General features: G+C 32.4%; 2 protein-coding genes across 2 annotated transcripts; both read right to left on the bottom strand.

The window, feature by feature from the left end:
* Positions 1-355: 355 nt before the first annotated feature.
* LOC134719673 (uncharacterized) lies at positions 356-6,824 on the bottom strand. The gene is made up of 6 exons (XM_063582648.1): positions 6,781-6,824; positions 5,871-6,003; positions 4,772-4,851; positions 2,017-2,125; positions 1,141-1,262; positions 356-533 (listed from the first exon to the last, which is right to left on the bottom strand). Exons 2-6 carry the CDS (start codon positions 5,986-5,988, stop codon positions 396-398), a joined length of 567 nt encoding a protein of 188 aa, XP_063438718.1. The 5' UTR covers positions 5,989-6,003; positions 6,781-6,824; the 3' UTR covers positions 356-395.
* Positions 6,825-13,732: 6,908 nt separating this feature from the next.
* On the bottom strand, positions 13,733-18,950 carry LOC134719674 (metalloproteinase inhibitor 3-like). Its single transcript, XM_063582649.1, has 5 exons — positions 18,778-18,950; positions 17,704-17,783; positions 15,647-15,758; positions 14,755-14,876; positions 13,733-13,987 (listed from the first exon to the last, which is right to left on the bottom strand). Exons 1-5 carry the CDS (start codon positions 18,905-18,907, stop codon positions 13,856-13,858), a joined length of 576 nt encoding a protein of 191 aa, XP_063438719.1. The 5' UTR covers positions 18,908-18,950; the 3' UTR covers positions 13,733-13,855.
* Positions 18,951-20,607: the final 1,657 nt, after the last annotated feature.

A 20,607-nucleotide genomic window follows, 5' to 3' on the forward strand; every position in this document is an offset into this window, starting at 1 on the left:
TCTGATGTACAGTAGTTGTCGTTTGTTTATGTAATATATACGTGTTTCTCGTTTCTCGTTTTGTTTATATAGATTAGACCGTTGGTTTTCCCGTTTGAATGGTTTTACACTAGTAATTTTGGGGCCCTTTATAGCTTGTTGTTCGGTGTGAGCCAAGGCTCCGTGTTGAAGGCCGTACTTTAACCTATAATGGTTTAATTTTTAAATTGTTATTTGGATGGAGAGTTGTCTCATTGGCACTCACACCACATCTTCCTATATCTATATTATGTGTATTTAAACAAATCCGTAGATTTTCAGCAATGTTTGTGATATTTCAAAGAAGACATTTCCTTTCTCAATTTTATGTGTTGTACAGTATATTACAAAAAGAACATCTTTGGAGTCACTTTTCTTTAACAATCTTGCCAATTGCACTGACCATCATTATCCCTGCTACATATGGTATCATAATTATTACATGCTAGAGGTAGGTCTCCGCATTGGTGTTTGGTCCGTGGTCCTGTTTTTGCTGGTGCATAAATTGAAGGAATCTAGAAATTAAAAAGGGAGCTTGCTCATCGCTATGTTTGTATGTTACAAAATTGTGTGGTTGTAAGGATAATATCTATTTCTGAATCAATGAATACCGTATCTTTGGTTTTGTCAGTCCTTAATTCCGCAAAATAAAAGAAACAAGAATTCCGAGCGTTAACTGGTTTTTATTATTCGTTATTATGTTGAACTATTTCACCCCTGTCCCATGTTGGGAGAGGATTGGGATCCCGCTTACATATTTCCCCCTGCCACTCTCTGTGTGTATGCGCTTGTCAGGAGCCTTTAATTTAGTTGATGTGTAACGTATAAACTTTTTCATTCTTTATCTTGTACATAAATAAGGCAGTTAGATTTCTCGTTTGAATTATGGGACCTTTCATAGTCGACTATTTGGAATGGTATTATTTCATTGATGAAGGTTTTACGGTGACCTATAATTGTTAATTTCTTATGGAGTGTTTTCTCATTAGCAATCATACCACGTTCTTTTTTTATATTCAAGTGTATAGAATTGTGGTCATGCATCAGTCTCGGTCATTTTTTCCCAAAGTTGAACGCTTGTTACTGATTTAAAATTCTTATCGTTAACAACTTTTTGCATACCTGACAACGACAAATCTCAAGATATTTTCCGCTCATGCCTTCTAGCAATGCGTTTGTTGCATTAGATAAACTAGCTCGGATATCACACAACCTCAAATGCATATTGTCATCATGGACAAAGACTGTTAAGAACAAACAAAACAACTATCATTGTATTAATACTTGTTATTATTAGTTCATATAATGATAGTGTTATGATAAACTTAATGGTAATCACAAAGAAACCCTATAATGAAATAACCGATCACTGTGTATATGTTGCCTGAATGAACCTACCGGTAAGTACGGTACGCCTACATATCAATTATGAGTAACATGACGGGCTCACATGTGGAGCAGGATATGTTTACCCTTCCGGAACACCTAATATCATCCACAGTTTATGTTTGAGTTAGTGTTTCTTAGTCTTAAGTTTTTTATATTCTTTCTTCTGTATTGTTATTTGTCTTTTTTTTTTTAGCCATGGCATTTTCAGTTTATTTTCGATCTAGGAGTTTTACTGTCCCTCTAGTGAATTTCGCCCCTCTTTTACAGATACCAGTAACGTTAGGTAATTATGTCATGAAAGAAAGAAACTTTCAAAATATGAAACAAATTATTCACAAGGTTTTAAAAAAGGGTGTAAATGAAGCCAGGCTTTAATGTGCAATTAATCTCCTATAATGTATGCTGTGTCATACCTTAAGGATTGTGTTAATACTATATTTTCGAATCACTAATGGCGTCAACGATACTATATTGTTTTTTTTTAATTTGTATTGCTTGAAATGCTTTTATCAAATATCATCATGTTGGTATACGCTTTTTTTAACTTTGACCCGTATGCTCCAACTTAATATACGGCAAATTTTGCCTCAACATGAATTGTTCATTTACCTGAGAGAATATAGCTTGATCCTACTTTTAAAACTACAGGTCCACATGCTGAAGGATTTTTAGGGGTCTTCAGTGTCGTTCCATCGGAGAATGAATAAATTCCTTCTCCCTAATGTACAAATATTATGTTAACAAAAATTTAATCAAATTATTGCAATAATCATATTCTATAGCACATTCTTACGGTAACATCTTTAGTAGAATGTGATCTGTCTCTCAGTCAAAGCTGAAGTAATACACACGATCGTAACCGAGAAAATATAAATGGTCAATATTATAAATTCTAATATGACGACCTATAAACGCAGTAATACACAACAATGGCTGTTCCGCGATACGACCAACTTATTTAACTGCAAGATATTCTCAATTTTCGACATCAAAATCCCCAGTTTACGAAGGCCAAGATTCAGATACAAATTATGGATCTCTCCATATTTGTCAGTCAATTTTAATTTTTTTTTTCAAGGTAAAGTTTAAGGAAAAGAAATTCCCCCAAATTGATGTGATTGTCTTGGTTTGCAACTAAATAAGGTGACGTCGCGAGTATGTTTCCGTAAACAAAACATTAAATGTTAATACCGGGTGTTTTTAAGCGTCTTGTACGCATCAGAACGGATAGAAAATACATTGGAAGAAAATACATAATAATTATCAAGTGAAAGAAGCGATTAAAAAAATAATCATTGAATCATATAATATAACTAATATTATCAAAATTGGGTAAAACGGAAGGACCAAAACAGTATCGTTTGTATAGCGCTTCCACAGTGCTCAAAATTATCGAATTTGTCCTATAAGAATCGAAATAATGAATACCCCATAAAACTAATAGCTCCATACGAAATACGTGACGGCGTTAAACCAATAATAACGACACATACTTACTCGAAGTGTGATTAATAAGTATAATATAATACGGCCATTATTTATCTGCATTTAATTTATGTTGTATTGTATACCTCCATGCTTCTAAATAGATAATACTTAGGGAAAGGTGAAGGTCACCCTTATATGAAGTTTTCATGTCTGTACGCTTTATTTGTTATGCCATGTCTCTCATTTGTTTTATATTTATCAATTATTCTTAGTTGTTTTGTTTATCACTTCATTATTCATTTTATTTGTCGGTTATTATCTTGTATCATAACAAAGTAATTTCATTTTGAAAGAAATAGAGGTGAATATGTCAGTTGGATATTCGAATCCATATGGCAAAGACCAACTGACAAGGTCATAGAAAAAACAACGATCAAACGATAATAACAAAATATACAACACACAACAAAGTAACGAAAAGATAAGCAACATGCACCCGCAAAACCTGGTGTGATTATATCGTCATCTGTGATTTTTTTTTCTTGTTTGATTTTTAATGGTTTAAACATATCTATTTATAGGGTTTATATTAATCAATTTCCCTTTTGCGATTGCGAGTGCTGCTTTGTAGCGGCAATGACCTGCTCTTTTTCGAAATCTTCAAGTCAGAGTGTTTTATACCAATGCCTGCCGACGGACTATGGTCGTTTCCCCAAGACCATACTCGCAAATAGTGTCAATAGAGAAAATCCCGGATCGGTAATCAAATCAGGAACCTCTGTGTTATTAGTCCGATGTACTACGCTTTACACCACAGCTCTCATAATTTATATTAGTTATGATATGAAACATAATGGATGTTAAGGTAATGATATGCTACTGTTGACTACATTTTACTGTTTAGTCGCCAACAATACAATCTCTATAAGATGTGAATTGTAAGAACAAAGTTCTCTTCAGTGAGACAGTGAAAAACTATAGCTTTCAAACCAAAAACATTAGGACAGATGTTAAGCTATAGCTGGGCAAGCAGACAAGCACACTGCTTAGTAGTTTTCGTCAGAAATAATTGAGGAATAAACACTTGGTCCTTATATAACTTTTTGCCCTTCCTGAAACATGTCATGTTTTGCAGTTTAAAACGTTTGCCATTAAAAAGGTTATGGTTTCCAGTTGATAATGAGATCTGAATTGATGAATAATGAACATATATATTATTAACATGATTAATATGGTCTTGTCGACAAAATAAAATGAAAGAAATGAAAATTACATATATCATAGCAGAAGGTGTCTCTATGGTTTATATTTCGTCATGATACACATAGACACGTTATATTATTAACTTGATCTTTGAACAAGATTATTGAGGCAGTGTGTGCAAAACAACCACACAAACATCCACAAAAGGCAAACCTCCAAACCGGATTACATTTATTGATTGATTCATGGTTGCTTAACATCCAGTGGCAAATAGTTCGTGCATAATCAGGACGAGAACAAGTTCACGATAAACACAATAGATAGGTTGATACAAATGAGGCCATCTGGGCTGATGGTCGGGGAAATTTGGACTGCCACTAGAAAATTAGTGTATATTGGATAGGAACAGAAACTTTGCCTTGCAACAGGTCACCTACGAACCCCTCAAAGAGTTGTTGCAATGGTTCTTAACGTGCAAAGAACGTGGCACTTCATTTACACGAGACATCGGATTTAACGTTCCTCTTTTCACCGGACGTGACTGCAAACTTGATATATCCCACACAGCCAATCGGACGCCCGACTTCGGCAACCATATTTCTATACCCCAGTCACCCTTGGGGGCATCCGTATAACAACAAAATAATAAGTTGCGCGTGTTAATGTACATACTTTCTATTGACCTTAACTTTAAATAGATATGAATAAGAAAACAACATCATTATATACTTACTTTATATATTTTTTTCACTGATATTTGGTAGTTTGTGTCATTATTAGTTTCAGAGAACGACTCAATTTTAGCCTCAAGGACTGAAATAGAAAAATACATATTATTTTGTTCATCCGATTGTACTTTTCATTTTGTAGTGACGACGCTTTCAACATAATGAGCAAAACTATTTTTTCTTGTTCAAATGAGTTATATGGTGAAGGTTCATATTCTTGTTTTTATTAATATATTGTTAAGATGCGCAAGATAAACGAAGGGATGGATTTTGTGCTGGTGATATTTGTTAAATAACACGATATTGTGTGGCCGTACCGAGTCAGGATATCCGGACAATGCAATGTTCGTTGTTTTTATGTTTAATTGAATATCAATTTTATATAAGGTATCAAGGTGCCAGGTGTATGTGGTTTATATCGTACTTCAATTATGATTTTAATACATATTAGCTATTATCCTTATCTATTAACGTAATTTAAAAATAATGACAAATTTATGTATGTCTTAATATTTATAAAATTTCTTGCTTTCCATAACAATTCATAATTTGAATTCATAATATGAAAGGAAGCAATTTTAAAATATCTTCTGTGGTCATCAAATCTTATTTATTTTAAATATGGCTCATGAGTAAAGGGTCATCGATTTTTAACCGGAAATGTGCAAATAAACTGTTTCTCATGACCAACAAATTCACATGTCAAGACACCTATATTTCTTATCATTATTTCTTAGTTAAACGTGAATTAAATCTTGTATGTATATCTTTATTGACCCTTTGATGTTCAAATTCATGTAGTTTGTTTTACATTTCTCAATATGAACCTTATGACTGCACTTATGTTATATACATAGATAATATGACATGTCGGATGAAATTAACACACGTATAATTTGGAAATAATAAGTTGGTAACCAAAGATGCCAAGAGAAAAATCAAGACGATTCATTATTAATACCCTTTACAAATAGATGATATATTTTAGACAGTGACATACATTATATGTATACATGCATATATATCTTACTTTTCAAAATAGTATACATCTCGGTGACATATTAAAACAAAATATACGACTGTCGGTTTACAATAATAACTTACCTACTAAAAGTGGTTCACAAACTAATGACTGTGTATGAATTGTGTAGCATTTACATTGTTCAGACATTGAAACTAAACAAGATAATACAAAACACGAATATAGCATCCAAGATCCCATTTTGTAACTACAGATCTGTTAAAAAAATAACAATCTTTGATAATATAAAGTTGCAAATCAATATATACTTATATCATTGTCATAAAAACAAACTAAATATAAATAAACTCAGTATTGAAGGCAAATTGTTAACACCTCACTTATTAAGAATTGATTCTTGAGAAGATGTTTATATAAAGTAGAAAATATACTTGGCATCGTCTGAAACTTTCCTTAGTAGGTAGGAAATCAGTTTATATTTGGGAATTGAAAGTGACTATTTTGACAATAAATACAACTGCATGTTTTATTTAAAGGGGCACTAGCTACGAGAAAATTGATAAAAATGGTTCTGTTCAATCATTTATGGAAGTGAACTACTCAAATGAATATTCAGTTTGGGTCAGTTTTGACAAAATAAGCAAAGAAACATCTCTTAGCTAGAAATGGGTTACGCATGAACTATGTCTGTTTAGCTAGATAATAGAGAAAGAAGTCAACATTTTCAACATTCAAAATAAATCAAGGCTTAACTATTTGAATGACTTTTTCGATATTTAAAAAACCCCTGATTCATTGCAACAAAAAAGAAAGACATTCCCTCTGCATACCGATTAGATCTGAAACATAATAAAGACGAAATAATTGCAATAGACTAGATTTCAACGCTTTCATTATAATCGGTCAAAACAGCATGCGAATTGGAAAAGAGCAATTTTTATATTAAAATTAGATAACTTATTTAACAGATATGTTTATATGGTAACGAATTTCAAATGGAAAAAATGTAAGAGAAGAACATAAATAATTTACCGTGTTTGCACTAGTCTGATTGAAATTGGTATTCACGATCTTACTTGTCATCGGTATATAAATACATATAATTTGGTTCATTTATTTAGGCATACTTAACTTATAAGTTACTACATGTATAAAAATACGTGTAAGCTTAATACAAATTGATGCCATTAAGTCCTTGATTTGTTTTTTCTAGTTGACATTCAATAATTTGTTATCAAGTAACAATTATTCAGTTTTGTTTTCGTTATCAAACGCTTATTATCTAGATGATTGCGTTTGCCACTAATTTTAGCTCTTAATCCAGGCTTTGTCGATCCTAATTCTCATGTTATAATGCCCCAATGAAAACTTGTTTTTTAACTGAAACTCTGCTTAATGATTCTTATTTTCAGCAATATGTAGAATTTCGATAGTTTGCAGAAATGTTTATTAATCAAAAGAAAAAAGTTAAATTTTGAACATAAATTTAAGAAGACAAATGCATCAAGCGGTGTCACGATTGCCTGCTGTAAAAAGCTTTAACACCTGTTAGGATGTATAGTAACTCGAAAAACTAGGCTTTAAATTTCCCTCTTCCGACTTAAAAAACGTGATTGTTTTCCGGTACAAGAACAAAAAAAAGAAACAAAAACAATGGAAGCCATCATTAGGTATAAAACCTATACATATTCGATCAATTTGTGTAGATATATTTTTTGGTTTTATATACAGTTAAACCTCGTTTTAAAAGACCACTTAAGCGAGAGCAAAAAAGAGGTTGAGGCCGTCATTAGCTTACTTCGTGGTATTTGTTTTGCTTCTTGTTATAGTCTGTATGGGTATCATTAGTTGCTAGTATTTACGTCATTTGGTCCAAGGTGGATAGCTGTCTCATTGGCATTGATTCAATATGTCTTCGTTTATATAATTATCAATTCCAACCTTTTTCAAAGGGTTACTGATATGCCAACGGACAAGGTTCACATATGGCAAAAAGCGGATTAAAATATTAACTTTTTAAAAAAACTACCAGAAAGGTCACAATTTGGTTCGTAAATGAATATATTTTAAAAGTATTAATGCAGAAAAAAACAGTAAAACACATTCTCAAAAGTAGGCCAATGTTATTGACATTTTGTCAAAATATAATGATTTTGCGCAATTTTCATACCTCAAAGCTTAAGGAAAACCTTGGCCACCATCTACGATCCCAAATTTATAGTTACCAAAAGATTTAAATTGTGATATGGAATTCGACAATATAAGAGTCTTTGAACTATGGATGGCGGTCAAAAACAAATAAAATTATGGAAAAATTTATCAGTTTGAACTTAAATAAAAAATAATGTTTTTTGAAGGGGTCATAGCTTCATAAGTGTTTAAAGTAAGTGCTATAAGATATAGTTTTGTCTTAACAATAACAATAATAACCGTATGGTTATAAATTAACGATGATTCCAGTAGGCAGTTGATGTGCTATTCCAATATCTTATACGGTAGCTATAAAGCTGGCAATACCATAACAAATACTGTGACTGTACTTTAGTTGAGTTTTTACGCTTTGAAAACCATCTGTCAGTTAAAAAACAATAAGGACAAGTATGAAATTAAATATTCAAATTATAAAAAAAACACGACACATTACCGGTTTTAGTATTTTTTGACAAAAAATAATTTATCTTACACTTCGGAAATCTGCGAAATGTCTAGACAAATATTTAAGTAATCACAAAAATACTGAACTGCCAAGGAAAATAAAATCGAAAGTCCCCTATCACATGGCAAAATCAAATGACAAAACACATAAAAAAAGAATGGACAACAACTGTCTTATTCCTGACATGGTACATGGTGGATTGAACCTGGTTTCATAGTGCTAAACCTGTCACTTTGTACGACAGTTTCTTTAAACTCCGTTATATTTGCAACTATGCGTGAACTGAAAAGATATTATAAATAAAATAGTCAAAATATGGGAACATGAGTCATCTCTGAGTTACGAATTTACATTAAACACAAAAGCAAATATCAAATAAAAACCCAGACGTACTGTGTGGATTTTCTTCTCATTGTCGTACGGTTTTGTATAATTCCTGGCATTCACTTTATTTGAACTATGGCGGATAGTTTTTCTTTATTCAGATGTACAATTTCATTTGTCGTTATTAAATGGATATGACTTCGGTTTTTACTCATATCTTTTGTAGAAGAAACGTGCGCCTGACGCAATTAAAAAATGCTATCCTGGTATCTATGATGAGTTTTATTTACAAGGTTTATTATTGCAAGACATAACACTCGATCGCCAAGTATTCAAATGTAGGTGTTTTGATGATTGGAGGAATGTATTTAGCTTGTACAATATACGGAAAATTGATAATGATGTCTTAACAGTGTAATAAAAGAGGGACCAAAGATACCAAAGGGACAGTCAAACTCGTAAATCTAAAACAAACTGACAACACCATGGCTAAAAATGAAAAATACAAACAGAAAAACAATAGTACACATGACACAACATAGAGAACCAAAGAATAAACAACCCGAACCCCACCAAAAACTAGGGGTGATCTCAGGTGCTCCGGAAGGGTAGGCAGATCCTGCTCCACATGCGACACCCGTCTGGTTGCTTATGTGATTACAAATCCGGTGAAAAGTCAAATTCGGTAGGTCAAATTCATGAAAGGGAAGGGGACTGTAGTTACGACGTAAGGAACATATCCGATATCATTTGTGAAACGGTTATTCCATAACGGTCAACCAACTCGTGATGGCGTCCGTAAAATTTACGAAGGGATGATTTCAACTTCACCATTTGGAACTCTTGGTTTCATAGCGTCCTTGTAAGCAGTTACCCTCTATCAAGAACATCATGATAGGAAATGCAGCACGGGAATATCGTATCAATTGGGAGATATATATCCCGTATGCAGGTGCTGCTGGAATGTTGCTACTTAGAAATGGGAAGTTCACAATTGGAAAGCTGAAATCATCTCTTTTGTCGTAAAGTTTTGTCTTCAACCGACCCTCATTGTCAATTTCTAGATGTAAGTCAAGATATGAAGCCGACTTAACTGTATCTGTAGTATCCTTTATCTCCAATTCGATGGGATAGATGCGATCCACATAGTCACCAATTTTTGAATTGTTTAGTGAAAGACCGTCATCTATATAGCGGAAAGTAGAGTTAAAGGCTATTGCTAACTTCTTATCTTTCTTCCTAAGAAGTTCCTGCATGAAGTCAGCCTCATAATAATAAAGAAACAAGTCAGCAAGTAGAGGGGCACAGTTTGTTCCCATTATGATGCCGACAGTCTGTTGAAAAACACGTCCTCCGAACGTAACAAATATGTTGTCAATCAAGAAATCAAGCATCATGGTAATATCGGTTTCAGAGAATTTTTTATTTGAATCAGAATGATTCTTTACAAAAAAGGATTTATCCCTCCCTAAGACAAAATACTTGTATCTACGTTGGCCATTCTTTTTTATGAAGCAAAGTATTTCATACTCTTTTAATTTGTCTTTTAGTTTGGAATGTGGAATACTTGTGTAAAGAGTAGAAAAGTCAAATGTTTTAATACTGTTACAAGATGAAAGAGAGTTAGATTGTATGTACTCTAAAAGATCTTTGGAATTTTTAAGTATCCACATCTGATTCACGCCACCTCTAGAATAGGCAGTTTCACAATAACTTTGAAGCCCGTCTTTGATTGCTGATAAAATGGATGTTAATAATTTAGAAAGGGGTTTCATGGAGCACTTGGAAGACCCAGCAATATACCGTTGTTTGTAAGGACACTTATGTAGTTTAGGTATCCAATACAGTGATGGAATATCCAGTTCTTCATCTTTGGTTGAAATACCAAAGGAACAAAGAACAGACCTATGATTATCAAGGATTTTCTCTTTGGTAAGTGACGTGAGGGTATATGTTGGGTTTCCAAGTGAATTGTCTATACCTAATTCGTTTATCAAGCAATTAATGTAATAATTTTTATAGACAAAAACGATGTTATTTATGGGGCTTTGTCTGCGGGGACAACAACATATTTATCATGGAGGTCAGATAGGCGTTTAGCAACATTTGGATCTTTGAAGATTGACGTAGCATGGGCATTGATGGACCCATTCAGTTTCTTAATTCTGATTTGTATTAACGACCTCACTGCCTTAATCCATTCGGATAGAGTGTCTACGTCTTCCTGATCGCGCTTAGCCCATTGCCTGGCATAATCCTCGACTGAATCCATCAGAATTTTAAAGTTGTATTTCCAATTGATGGATTTAGGTTCACGATATTTCGGACCTTTCGATAACACGTTTCGTAGAGAAGTGTTATTAACAATGTTAAGGTCTCCGGTAATAACGTAACCAGCAGGATTATATGTGAATTGGGAACTAGCACAAGTGCAATCAGGAGGTTTATCTTGAAGTCGTCAATATCGAAATCCTGCAAAACGCGTTTGTAATTGAAAATTTTAGTTGCAATAGGTTTGGTATAGGTATAATAAATTATAGGTACAGACTGGTCTTTGAAATAGGGAGGTATTTTCGATTGAACTAAATTATGATGAAGGATATTGCCTAGGTTGACCGTTTCACAAATGATATCGGATATGTTCCTTACGTCGTAACTACAATCCCCTTCCCTTTCATGAATTTGACCTACCGAATTAGACTATTTACCGGATTTGTAATCACATAAGCAACACGACGGGTGCCGCATGTGGAGCAGGATCTGCTTACCCTTCCGGAGCACCTGAGATCACCCCTAGTTTTTGGTGGGGTTCGTGTTGTTTATTCTTTAGTTTTCTATGTTGTGTCATGTGTACTATTGTTTTTCTGTTTGTCTTTTTACATTTTTAGCCATGGCGTTGTCAGTTTGTTTTAGATTTACGAGTTTGACTGTCCCTTTGGTGTCTTTCGTCCCTCTTTTTTTTGACGCCATCGATACCTTTGTTGGCAAAAGAAAGTTTTAGAAAAGATATTTTCTCTTTTTCATCTTTTCCAATGCGAACTGGCTTGAACAGTCTTTGACTAGCAATATCCGAAATTATAGCTTGTAGTTTGTACTATTGGTTTGAATGAGGGTTTGTAACAGTGGACTCCAAACATAAATTGAACAGAGAATGAAGTTTTGAAAGGGGTAATGAATAAAGTTTCGTGCGAATGTGGTGAATACCTAACGGTTTTTGTATGCATGGCAGCAAGTCATTAATAGAGACATCACGCAGAGAGGGTGATGTATAATGACGATGGCCATGACTACGTCTACGTCGAGGAGTCGAGTTGAAAATATTCATCACATTCACCGAGTTACACGAAGGACTAGATAGAATACCTATACCATCAATTTTGTCATTGCAGCCATACGGTGTTGCAGTTCCCAATTGTCTAATCCAGTAGTCGTCACCATATAAAAAATGCATACCATATATGCATTACAACTCAAAATCTATTTTGAAGGGGGTCATTATCGATCGGCCGAAATGGGGTTAATGTTTTATATCACTTGAAACTAGTTTCACAATAACATATACACATGATATTGTTATTTTTCATAAATGATATGATTATTGTAAAATTGACTTGTAAAGAATTGTGTTTATTTAACAAGACATGTTTTTTTTACGGTAATAATATTTTCAAATCTCATTTTTGACTGGAAGTAAAATAAGGTCGTCGCGTGATAACTATTACATGATGAATATAATAATCATTAATTTAATACATAATAATGTGATAATGATAAAGTCTTTAGTTATTACATGTATTTGCCGCAGGCATGACAACTGCAACAGGTGTTTGCAACTAATTATATGTATTAAATGTCTATCAACTTTTAAAGTATACACACATAATTGGCTAATATTAAAATTTAAAGTTAATATTTATATTATAACTTACTTTGTAACATAAAGCGTTGCCGTCACCATATAAACAATGTATACCATATATGCATTACAACTCTTTAATCCATTTTGAAGGGGGTCATTATCGATCGGCCGAAATGGGGTTAATGTTTTATATCACTTGAAACTAGTTTCACAAAAGTTATAGTCATGAAAAAGGATACACGTAGGCTTATAATAACTCCTTTCGAATATCGGCTGTTAAATTCATATTTAAAGCACAAAAGCATTAATTTTGCATATTTCATTGATCAACAGCCCCGTTCGAAACTTAAGCCATGATGTACATGTAACTACAAATGATTAATTTGCAAATTGCTGAAGGATGAAAAGTTATTCCATGGGGATTAAACTTTTTTTAAACTGTAAATTTGGATTGACGCATATGTGTACAAAATAATATCCCAAAAAAACTGAACTTAGAAGAATATCAAATCGGAAAAACCATAATCAAACGACAAAACACATTTAAATCGAATGGACAAGAACGGTCATATTCCTGACTTAATACAGACATTTTCATATGTAGAAAATGTGGATTAAATCTGGTTTTATAGCGGAACTAAATTTTACCAATGACCTATGTGTTGAACGTTAGAATTATCAATAAGTCATCGAGGAAAACATGTTTTTGTATCAGACATAATTAAAACTTTATATTGGAATGCAATCGATAATAGTCCATTTAAAAATATAATTTATGTTGACCTAGGAACATAGGTTCTGGGTTTCTTACAATTGAACAATTGTTAAAAAATACAGTTTCATTTTAGTTGGATCTGCTGCATTTTATATATGTGCCCGTTCAAAGTCACATCAAATTATTGAAAGTCTGTTAAATACGGCACATATTAGATTACGTCACATATCACATGTATGAGCAAAGGGTACATATTTGATGCTATATCAGATTTGACTCTTACAAATATATTCGTCCTTTCGCCATTGACATTTTCACTTAACGCTATATCTGTGCCTCATATCAAATATGAACATATATATATACAACAAAATCAGAGGCAGAACATTTGTAAAATGATAGTAATTGAAGGGATAAATAATTTTTTTTTATTTTAAAGAATTAAAGAATGCATTTGATATATTTTTAACTTGAAACATCTATAATGATATAATTTCTAGTTGATTGCATGCACATTCAAATATTTAACTTAGTTTTCGGATTCACTTTGGTTTTAACAACTCTGCCAACTGCACTGTCCAATTGAATCCGTGGCACAAACTGTTTCTCTGCTACATTTTACTGGAGGTTTACCACACTGATTTTTATTTTGTCTGCCGTTTGTCTTTTTGAATTTATAAGGTATCTACAAAATAATAATAGAGTAACAATAAAATATCTTTTTTTGTTTTATATATTTCGAAAAGCTTTGGGCATAAAGAAAAACAATATGTTCGCAACCAATTAAGACTGTGTGATTGTATACTTATCATTTCAAATTATTAAATTAAATTATTTCAGCAGTACTAGGGTTGCAATCATAAAACTTTGCTCAGTGCTTGGAGCACAAAAATCATGCTCGAAACATGAAATCCAGCATTATGATTGGTTGAGTTTCGAGTATAATTTCAAAAAACTAACCCGAAAATGTTATGACCACAAGGCCTGATCGATGATACTTGTAAGTAAAGACGTAAATTTTTACATTTAAAAAACATCTACGACAAATAATATGTTACGGAGTAAATATGGGAAGTTATCATTTGAAAATTGAAGTCATCACATTTGTCATTGATAGTTAGTTTAATGTCTCCCTATCAATAAAACACTATTCAATGGCCCGGATAACCTGACGTCTGTGAAATTTCGATTTAAGTCTCCAAACCTCAAAAATCGAATTAATAAAGTTTTTGAATTATTTATATAATTAACACTAACTAGAAATAGATTAAACTGTATAAATGTAATGAAGAATAAAGTAAAAAAAACAATACCAAACTCCAAGGGAAGTCATAACGGAAAGTACTTTACAAAACGGCCACATAAAGCTCAAACAAAATTAAAATTGGAATACGAATGTCGATATTCCTGACTTGGTACATGCATTTCATTAATTAAAAATGGTTAACTTACCTTACATTGGCAGTTTTTCTTGTATTCACCAGATAAACCGCCGAGCAATGTCTTACTTGCGTGGAGGAATTTGACTTGGAGTCCACAGAGGTTATGGCTCATTATTCCGTCGTACACACTAACTAATAGAAAATTGATACAACGTTAACTTTTAATCACAATTACATTGTGTTGCTTATTCTAATTTGAAAATATATAAAAATAAAATATCATTATATGTAGTATTAAACGATTTATAAGAACACATATCTGATTAAAACACATAATTTAGAAATGTCACTTCATGATGCGATTTTACATGCATTTCTTAAAGTGGATCCGGTAATTTTTAAAATCGGATTACAACAAATGCACCATATATCAACATATTAAATCAGTACAATCTTTAGTTGTAAAACAAAAATGGGGTTCCGATTTCGGATCTCAAATTTATTATTTTTTGTTTAACGAAAATATGATCAACAATCAAAATTGATAATTTAGTTTGAGCGTTCCTGATGAAGGATTTCGTACAGAAAATAATGAAAAAAATAATGAATTTTTGACAAGATTTCAATTTCAATTATTTTTGTTATAGTAGGTTACTGGTGAAATGGTGGTTTCGATTAAAAAGAATTATATATTGGTATACTGTATATTCATTGCCATTTTTTGGGTATTTCTTTTGTTGATTTTTTGTGTACTGTTTTACTATGATTTTAATTCACCAAGTTTATTTTTTACACGTTAAAAGCAATATATTATAATCACCCTTGGTCTATGACACAACAAGTATTTCTCATACCACTGAAATAAAACAAACTGCAAAATGTATTTAGGACTAAAAAAATAGGCATTGAAAATATTGAAAAGGATAAACTTTTGCTCGATATTTTTCATTTTTATTTTATACCTGTAAGAATATATTTGGATCCAGTTTCGAAAACTACTGGACCACAAGCGGCACTTTCTTTTGGCGTCCAAAGTGTAGTTTTATTGGACAGTCTTTTATATTCATCTTCACCCTAAATATTTGAAAAAAAAAATGTTATAAAGATGAAAAAAGGGAAATAATCAAGAACCATAAGTTGATAAAACTCAATTTCATATTTGTTTTTGGTGTACAATATAAGCATAGATATAGGAAGATGTGGTGTGAATGCCAATGAGACAACTCTCCATCAATGTCTTTTTTTCTGGGCCTTCGATATCCGACTACGATATTGGTTTCGGACATTGCTTACGAAATTCTGCTATTCAGTTTTAAAATAACATTTTTTTTATAACTCTACTACCCATTGCTAGGGTTTTAATAAAGGAACTAAAAGAGTAAATAAAACAATAGGTGATTTTTCATAGCTTTTACATTAGCAAGCTTAAGATTTCAAAAACCATTAAAATGTTTTATGTGACTTTTACAGTTAGCTGATAATTTTACATGTTTTGTATAAAAAAAATTGGGGTCAATGGGCAAATTTTTTTAATGGTTATAACCAGAAGAATCCGAAAATCTGACAAAAATTCAGAAAATGCCATGCGAATATTATTAAATGTTACGATGAACCATTGCTGATGCTTAATTCTACTTCATTTAAAGTATACTTGATATGTGTCACATTGGTAACATACCACGTCTACTTTTATCATATGAAATTTAGACGTACTCTTCAGTTCAGTGTGATGACCACTCAAACATTGCATGTGCTACCAACATGGGTTGTTCAATTATATATTTATGATCGGCATGTACGATGGAACACTTGATAAGTGATAGAAACTAATTAAGGAGCAAATTACGTCAATGTTAGTACGATAAATGTATCACTTGAAAGTCCAAAAATACATTGCCTAACATAATGATACAAAGTGGAGTATAATCTATTACATAAGGTTGTATGCTGGTCGGTCTTATATGTAGTTCAATGCCCAACTTTAATAGTTCCATTTTCAAAATAATAGTCTTTACATTCTTTTGCTCTGAAACATCAAATCATACTTACCGAGAAACAACTCGAAAATCTTATGATACCTGTGGGACAATTTCACATAAAAACAAGTTTTGAATGCATATGACTCAGAGTTTAACATATGGTGTTGGATACGTTGTGTTGCATACCAGATCATGAAACTGTTTTAGGAATGCGATATTTCATTCATATTATAAGTTATATGGTTCGCTACTGACCCCTTACGGATCCATAGAGGGTTACTAAAATCGATAGGGGGTGAGGCCCCCTATGAATTGTATTCATTGATTGATTGATGGTTGCTTAACGTCCAGTGGCAAATATTTCATGCATATTCAGGACGAGAACAAGTTAACAATAAATACAATAGGTAGGTAGTTGTAATAGAGGCAATCTAGAATGATGGTCGGGGAAATTTGGACTGCCACTTGAAAATGAGGGTATATTGGATAGGGACAGAAATTTGGCCTTGCAACAGGCCACCTACGGACCCCTCAAAGAGTTGTCGCAAGGGTTCTTAACGTGTAAAGAGCGTGGCACTCTCTTTAAACGAGGCATCGGATTTAACGTCCCCTTATGACCGGACGTGACTGCGAACTTATACATCCCGCACAGCCAAACGGACGCCCCACTTCGGCAAGCGTTTTACTGCCGGCCGGGAGAAGACCAAGTGACCATATTTCTATTCCCCAGTCACCCTTGGGGGATGAATTGTATAACCGTATAACGAATTTATCGGACGCTGGACTTTTTCTACGGCGTTTTGTTGAAAAATAAAAAATGAAACACAACACCATTAATAGATGACGTCGCCATTAACGCGTCATGAACCCCATATGAAACTTACTAACCACATACGGTCTCATAAGGGGTCACCACGTGACGACGTTTAACCAATCACAACGTGAAAATTCATCAGTGGTCCGATAAAATTTCATATATCCCTTTTTAAATTGGTTTATAAGGCTTTGAAGAGAATTACTTAATAACAAATAATACTTACGTCATAAAATTTTAATACAGATATTTCATAAAAGGTATATGAACGGTCTGATGTAGATGATTCAATTCTAGCTTTGACGACTGAAAAAATAATCACGGTATATATTTGAATTAAAGTTGACTTTAAAACATAATGTTACCAAAGCTTTTGATTTGCAATTTCTATATTTAACTTTAGATTTTGATGTAGAAACTAGTGGAATTCTGAAACATAATACTTAAACAGTTTATTTACCCCCGCCACATTATTCATGTATGTGCCTGTTCCAAAGCCAGGAGCCTGTAAATTCAGTGGTTGTCGTTTGTTTATGTGTTACATATTTGTTTTTCATTCATTTCTTTACATAAATAAGGCCGTTAGTATTCTCGTTTTAATTGTTTTACATTGTCTTATCGGGGCCTTTTATAGCTGACTTTGCGGTATGGGCTTTGCTCATTGTTGAAGGCCGTACGATGACCTATAGTTGTTACTGTCTGTGTCAATTTTGTCTTTTGTGGATAGTTGTCTCATTGACAATCATACCACATCTTCTTTTTTATATATTGTATGTCTGAAAAAGAGGAAACCAAGGAATTTATATACAAGAGAAAGTACCCCTTGAGAAAACGGACAATTTATTGTGATTGTACTTTGTACAACCGTCGTGTTAAGAACTTTGCTTTCATTTTATAGTTTCATTTACATCACACTACTGTAAATTAAATGCAGCTTTGAAACTGGTTATAAATGCGTGATTTTCCGATTTACTAGGTGAATTTCCAAAACTCATACGTGAAATGCAGTATATGAAAGGAATATATGCTATGATAGGTGACAACCTATCTTTTAAAAAGTTTGCGGAACAAACGGAATTGTAAAATTTTGTTTCATTTTATGATTAGCCACAAGGAATTTGATTCAAATCATTAAACAAAATATGTCACTTAAACACGAAAAGGTATATGTCCTGTCCCTTAAGACATTGGTTTTCAAATTGCGTCATTTGCAACTATAAAACAATGGAAAATAGTCTAGCTATTGCAGGGTACCATCGATTTAAAGGATGTTTAAATTAATAATTATTAATTATCTTACCTAATTGTGAATTGCAAAATATTTGCTGTGTAAACTGTGCTGGACATCCACACTGTTGAGACAAAGAAAATAAACAAAGCAGAAGAAAACATAATGCAACGATGACTTGCATCATTTCAACATAAGACATAAAATTTACTTTGATAAAAGATTTACATGTACACGCTAATTAGTAAATGTCGTACATGTAGGGAAATATAGACCACAATGTCATTTATCAAATATAAGTTAATCTACTGCCAGTCCACTTAGATATTTGATCACACCTTAAAATGTATTGAGGTATATACCACATGCTAGTTAAAAAATTGTAAAAGCACAGTAAGATTATTAAAAAGTAAGAACGCACTAATATTAACCCACTGTAGATTTCTTATTCGACTGCCGACTTTTTTTTGCACACAATATGCAAACTTACGTTTGGGCATAACTGGAAAATATCCACACCATGTACAAAAATATTAAAGTTTAGTCATATAGTGTTATAACCATGTTTAATTGATTTGGGGCCTTTGGTTGATGACCTTGAAATTGTACTCAAGGCAAGGTCATTGATTAAATTGTCGTTTTAGTTTTTGATCTTTGCTTATACATCATATGTAAAAACAATGATGAATCAAATAAAAGCTAGATTTAAAGACGTATTTAAACTTTTAAATTTGTGTATTTAGCTGAATTTCACCAAATGACCCTGATCTACATGTAGTTCTAGATAACATTATGATGTCATAAACAATCACATTTTTTTTAATTATTAAGCAACATTTTGATAACATAATGAAAAATATTAAAAATTATAACCCTACTTTCATATGCAAATGAAATTGTGTTACATTGTAATTACGGCGCCATTTATAGCTGACTATGCGGTATTGGTTTTGCTTATTGTTGAAGGCCATACAGTGAATGGTAGTTGTCAATTGCTGTGTCATTTTGATTTCTGGTGGAGAGTTGTCTCATTGGCAATCACACCACATCTTTTTATTTTATTTAAAAACTATGTTATTCCATTTTTTTTATTGTGCTACACAGTTTTACTAAAAGTAATTTTTGAAGTAACAATACATATGATGCTTTTTGTTTCAGTCATTATCAGGTTTGTACTTGTTCCTATAAAATAAAGGAAACTATTTGCAGGAAGATTGGGGATAATTTAGCAAAGCCCCTACATTGACAGAAAGCATCAAGACATTATTTGCTGTATTTTCAGTTGATGAACTTAATACTTGCTCCCTGATGGGGACAAATACCATAAAATCAGGAAATAAAGAAGGATTACACCCTAAAAAGATGACCTTTGTAGAAAGTAAGTTTAGATATAAGAAGACGTGATATGAAAAAAACTCGCCATTTCAGTCAAATTGTAAAAGTAAACCTTTATAGGCAGGGTTTCCCCAGGGTCAATTATTTTCGCCACCTCCTTCGCCAACTATGTTTTGGCCGAGTGACATAAACATATTTTTCGTTTAAAATTTTGCTTTTTTCTAACTAGAGGTAAGTGTATTTTTATAAAATTTATGATTTTTAATAAGTCTTTAATAAACTTCACCAATCTGAAATCATTATTCTAGTTCTTGTTTCCTGGGGCAAGTTTAAATTTTCTCAAAAAAAAAAGTCCAAACAGCATTAATTGCAAAGATGATTTGAATATTCAAATAATATGCTTTTCAAATAATAGATAAATAATTCCCTATGAAATTGTTAGTAGTATTTGAAAACTTAAATGTGAAAATTACTTTTTTTTTAATTATTTTGGAATACCGAAAAAGCTTTATATTGAATAACTTGAACCAACTGGTTTTTTTTTAAAGAATTTTTACGTTGTATTAT

The sequence above is a fragment of the Mytilus trossulus genome, chromosome 5 (assembly GCF_036588685.1).
Source record: "Mytilus trossulus isolate FHL-02 chromosome 5, PNRI_Mtr1.1.1.hap1, whole genome shotgun sequence".
Lineage (NCBI taxonomy): Eukaryota > Metazoa > Mollusca > Bivalvia > Mytilida > Mytilidae > Mytilus > Mytilus trossulus.

Bases quoted from the DNA above. Each gene is read 5' to 3' on its own strand.
- LOC134719674 (XM_063582649.1), bottom strand. From the start codon at position 18,907: ATGTCTTATGTTGAAATGATGCAAGTCATCGTTGCATTATGTTTTCTT. The intron at 15,759-17,703 runs GTAAGTATTATT...TCAAATATTTAG, and splicing joins CTGTATTAAAATTTTATGAC to GGTGAAGATGAATATAAAAG. The intron at 14,877-15,646 runs GTATAAAATAAA...ATTTTCTATTAG, and splicing joins ATCCAAATATATTCTTACAG to TTAGTGTGTACGACGGAATA.
- LOC134719673 (XM_063582648.1), bottom strand. From the start codon at position 5,988: ATGGGATCTTGGATGCTATATTCGTGTTTTGTATTATCTTGTTTAGTT. The intron at 2,126-4,771 runs GTAAGTATATAA...TTTGTACATTAG, and splicing joins CAGTGAAAAAAATATATAAA to GGAGAAGGAATTTATTCATT. The intron at 534-1,140 runs GTATGCAAAAAG...TTTAATTTCTAG, and splicing joins TTGAGATTTGTCGTTGTCAG to ATTCCTTCAATTTATGCACC.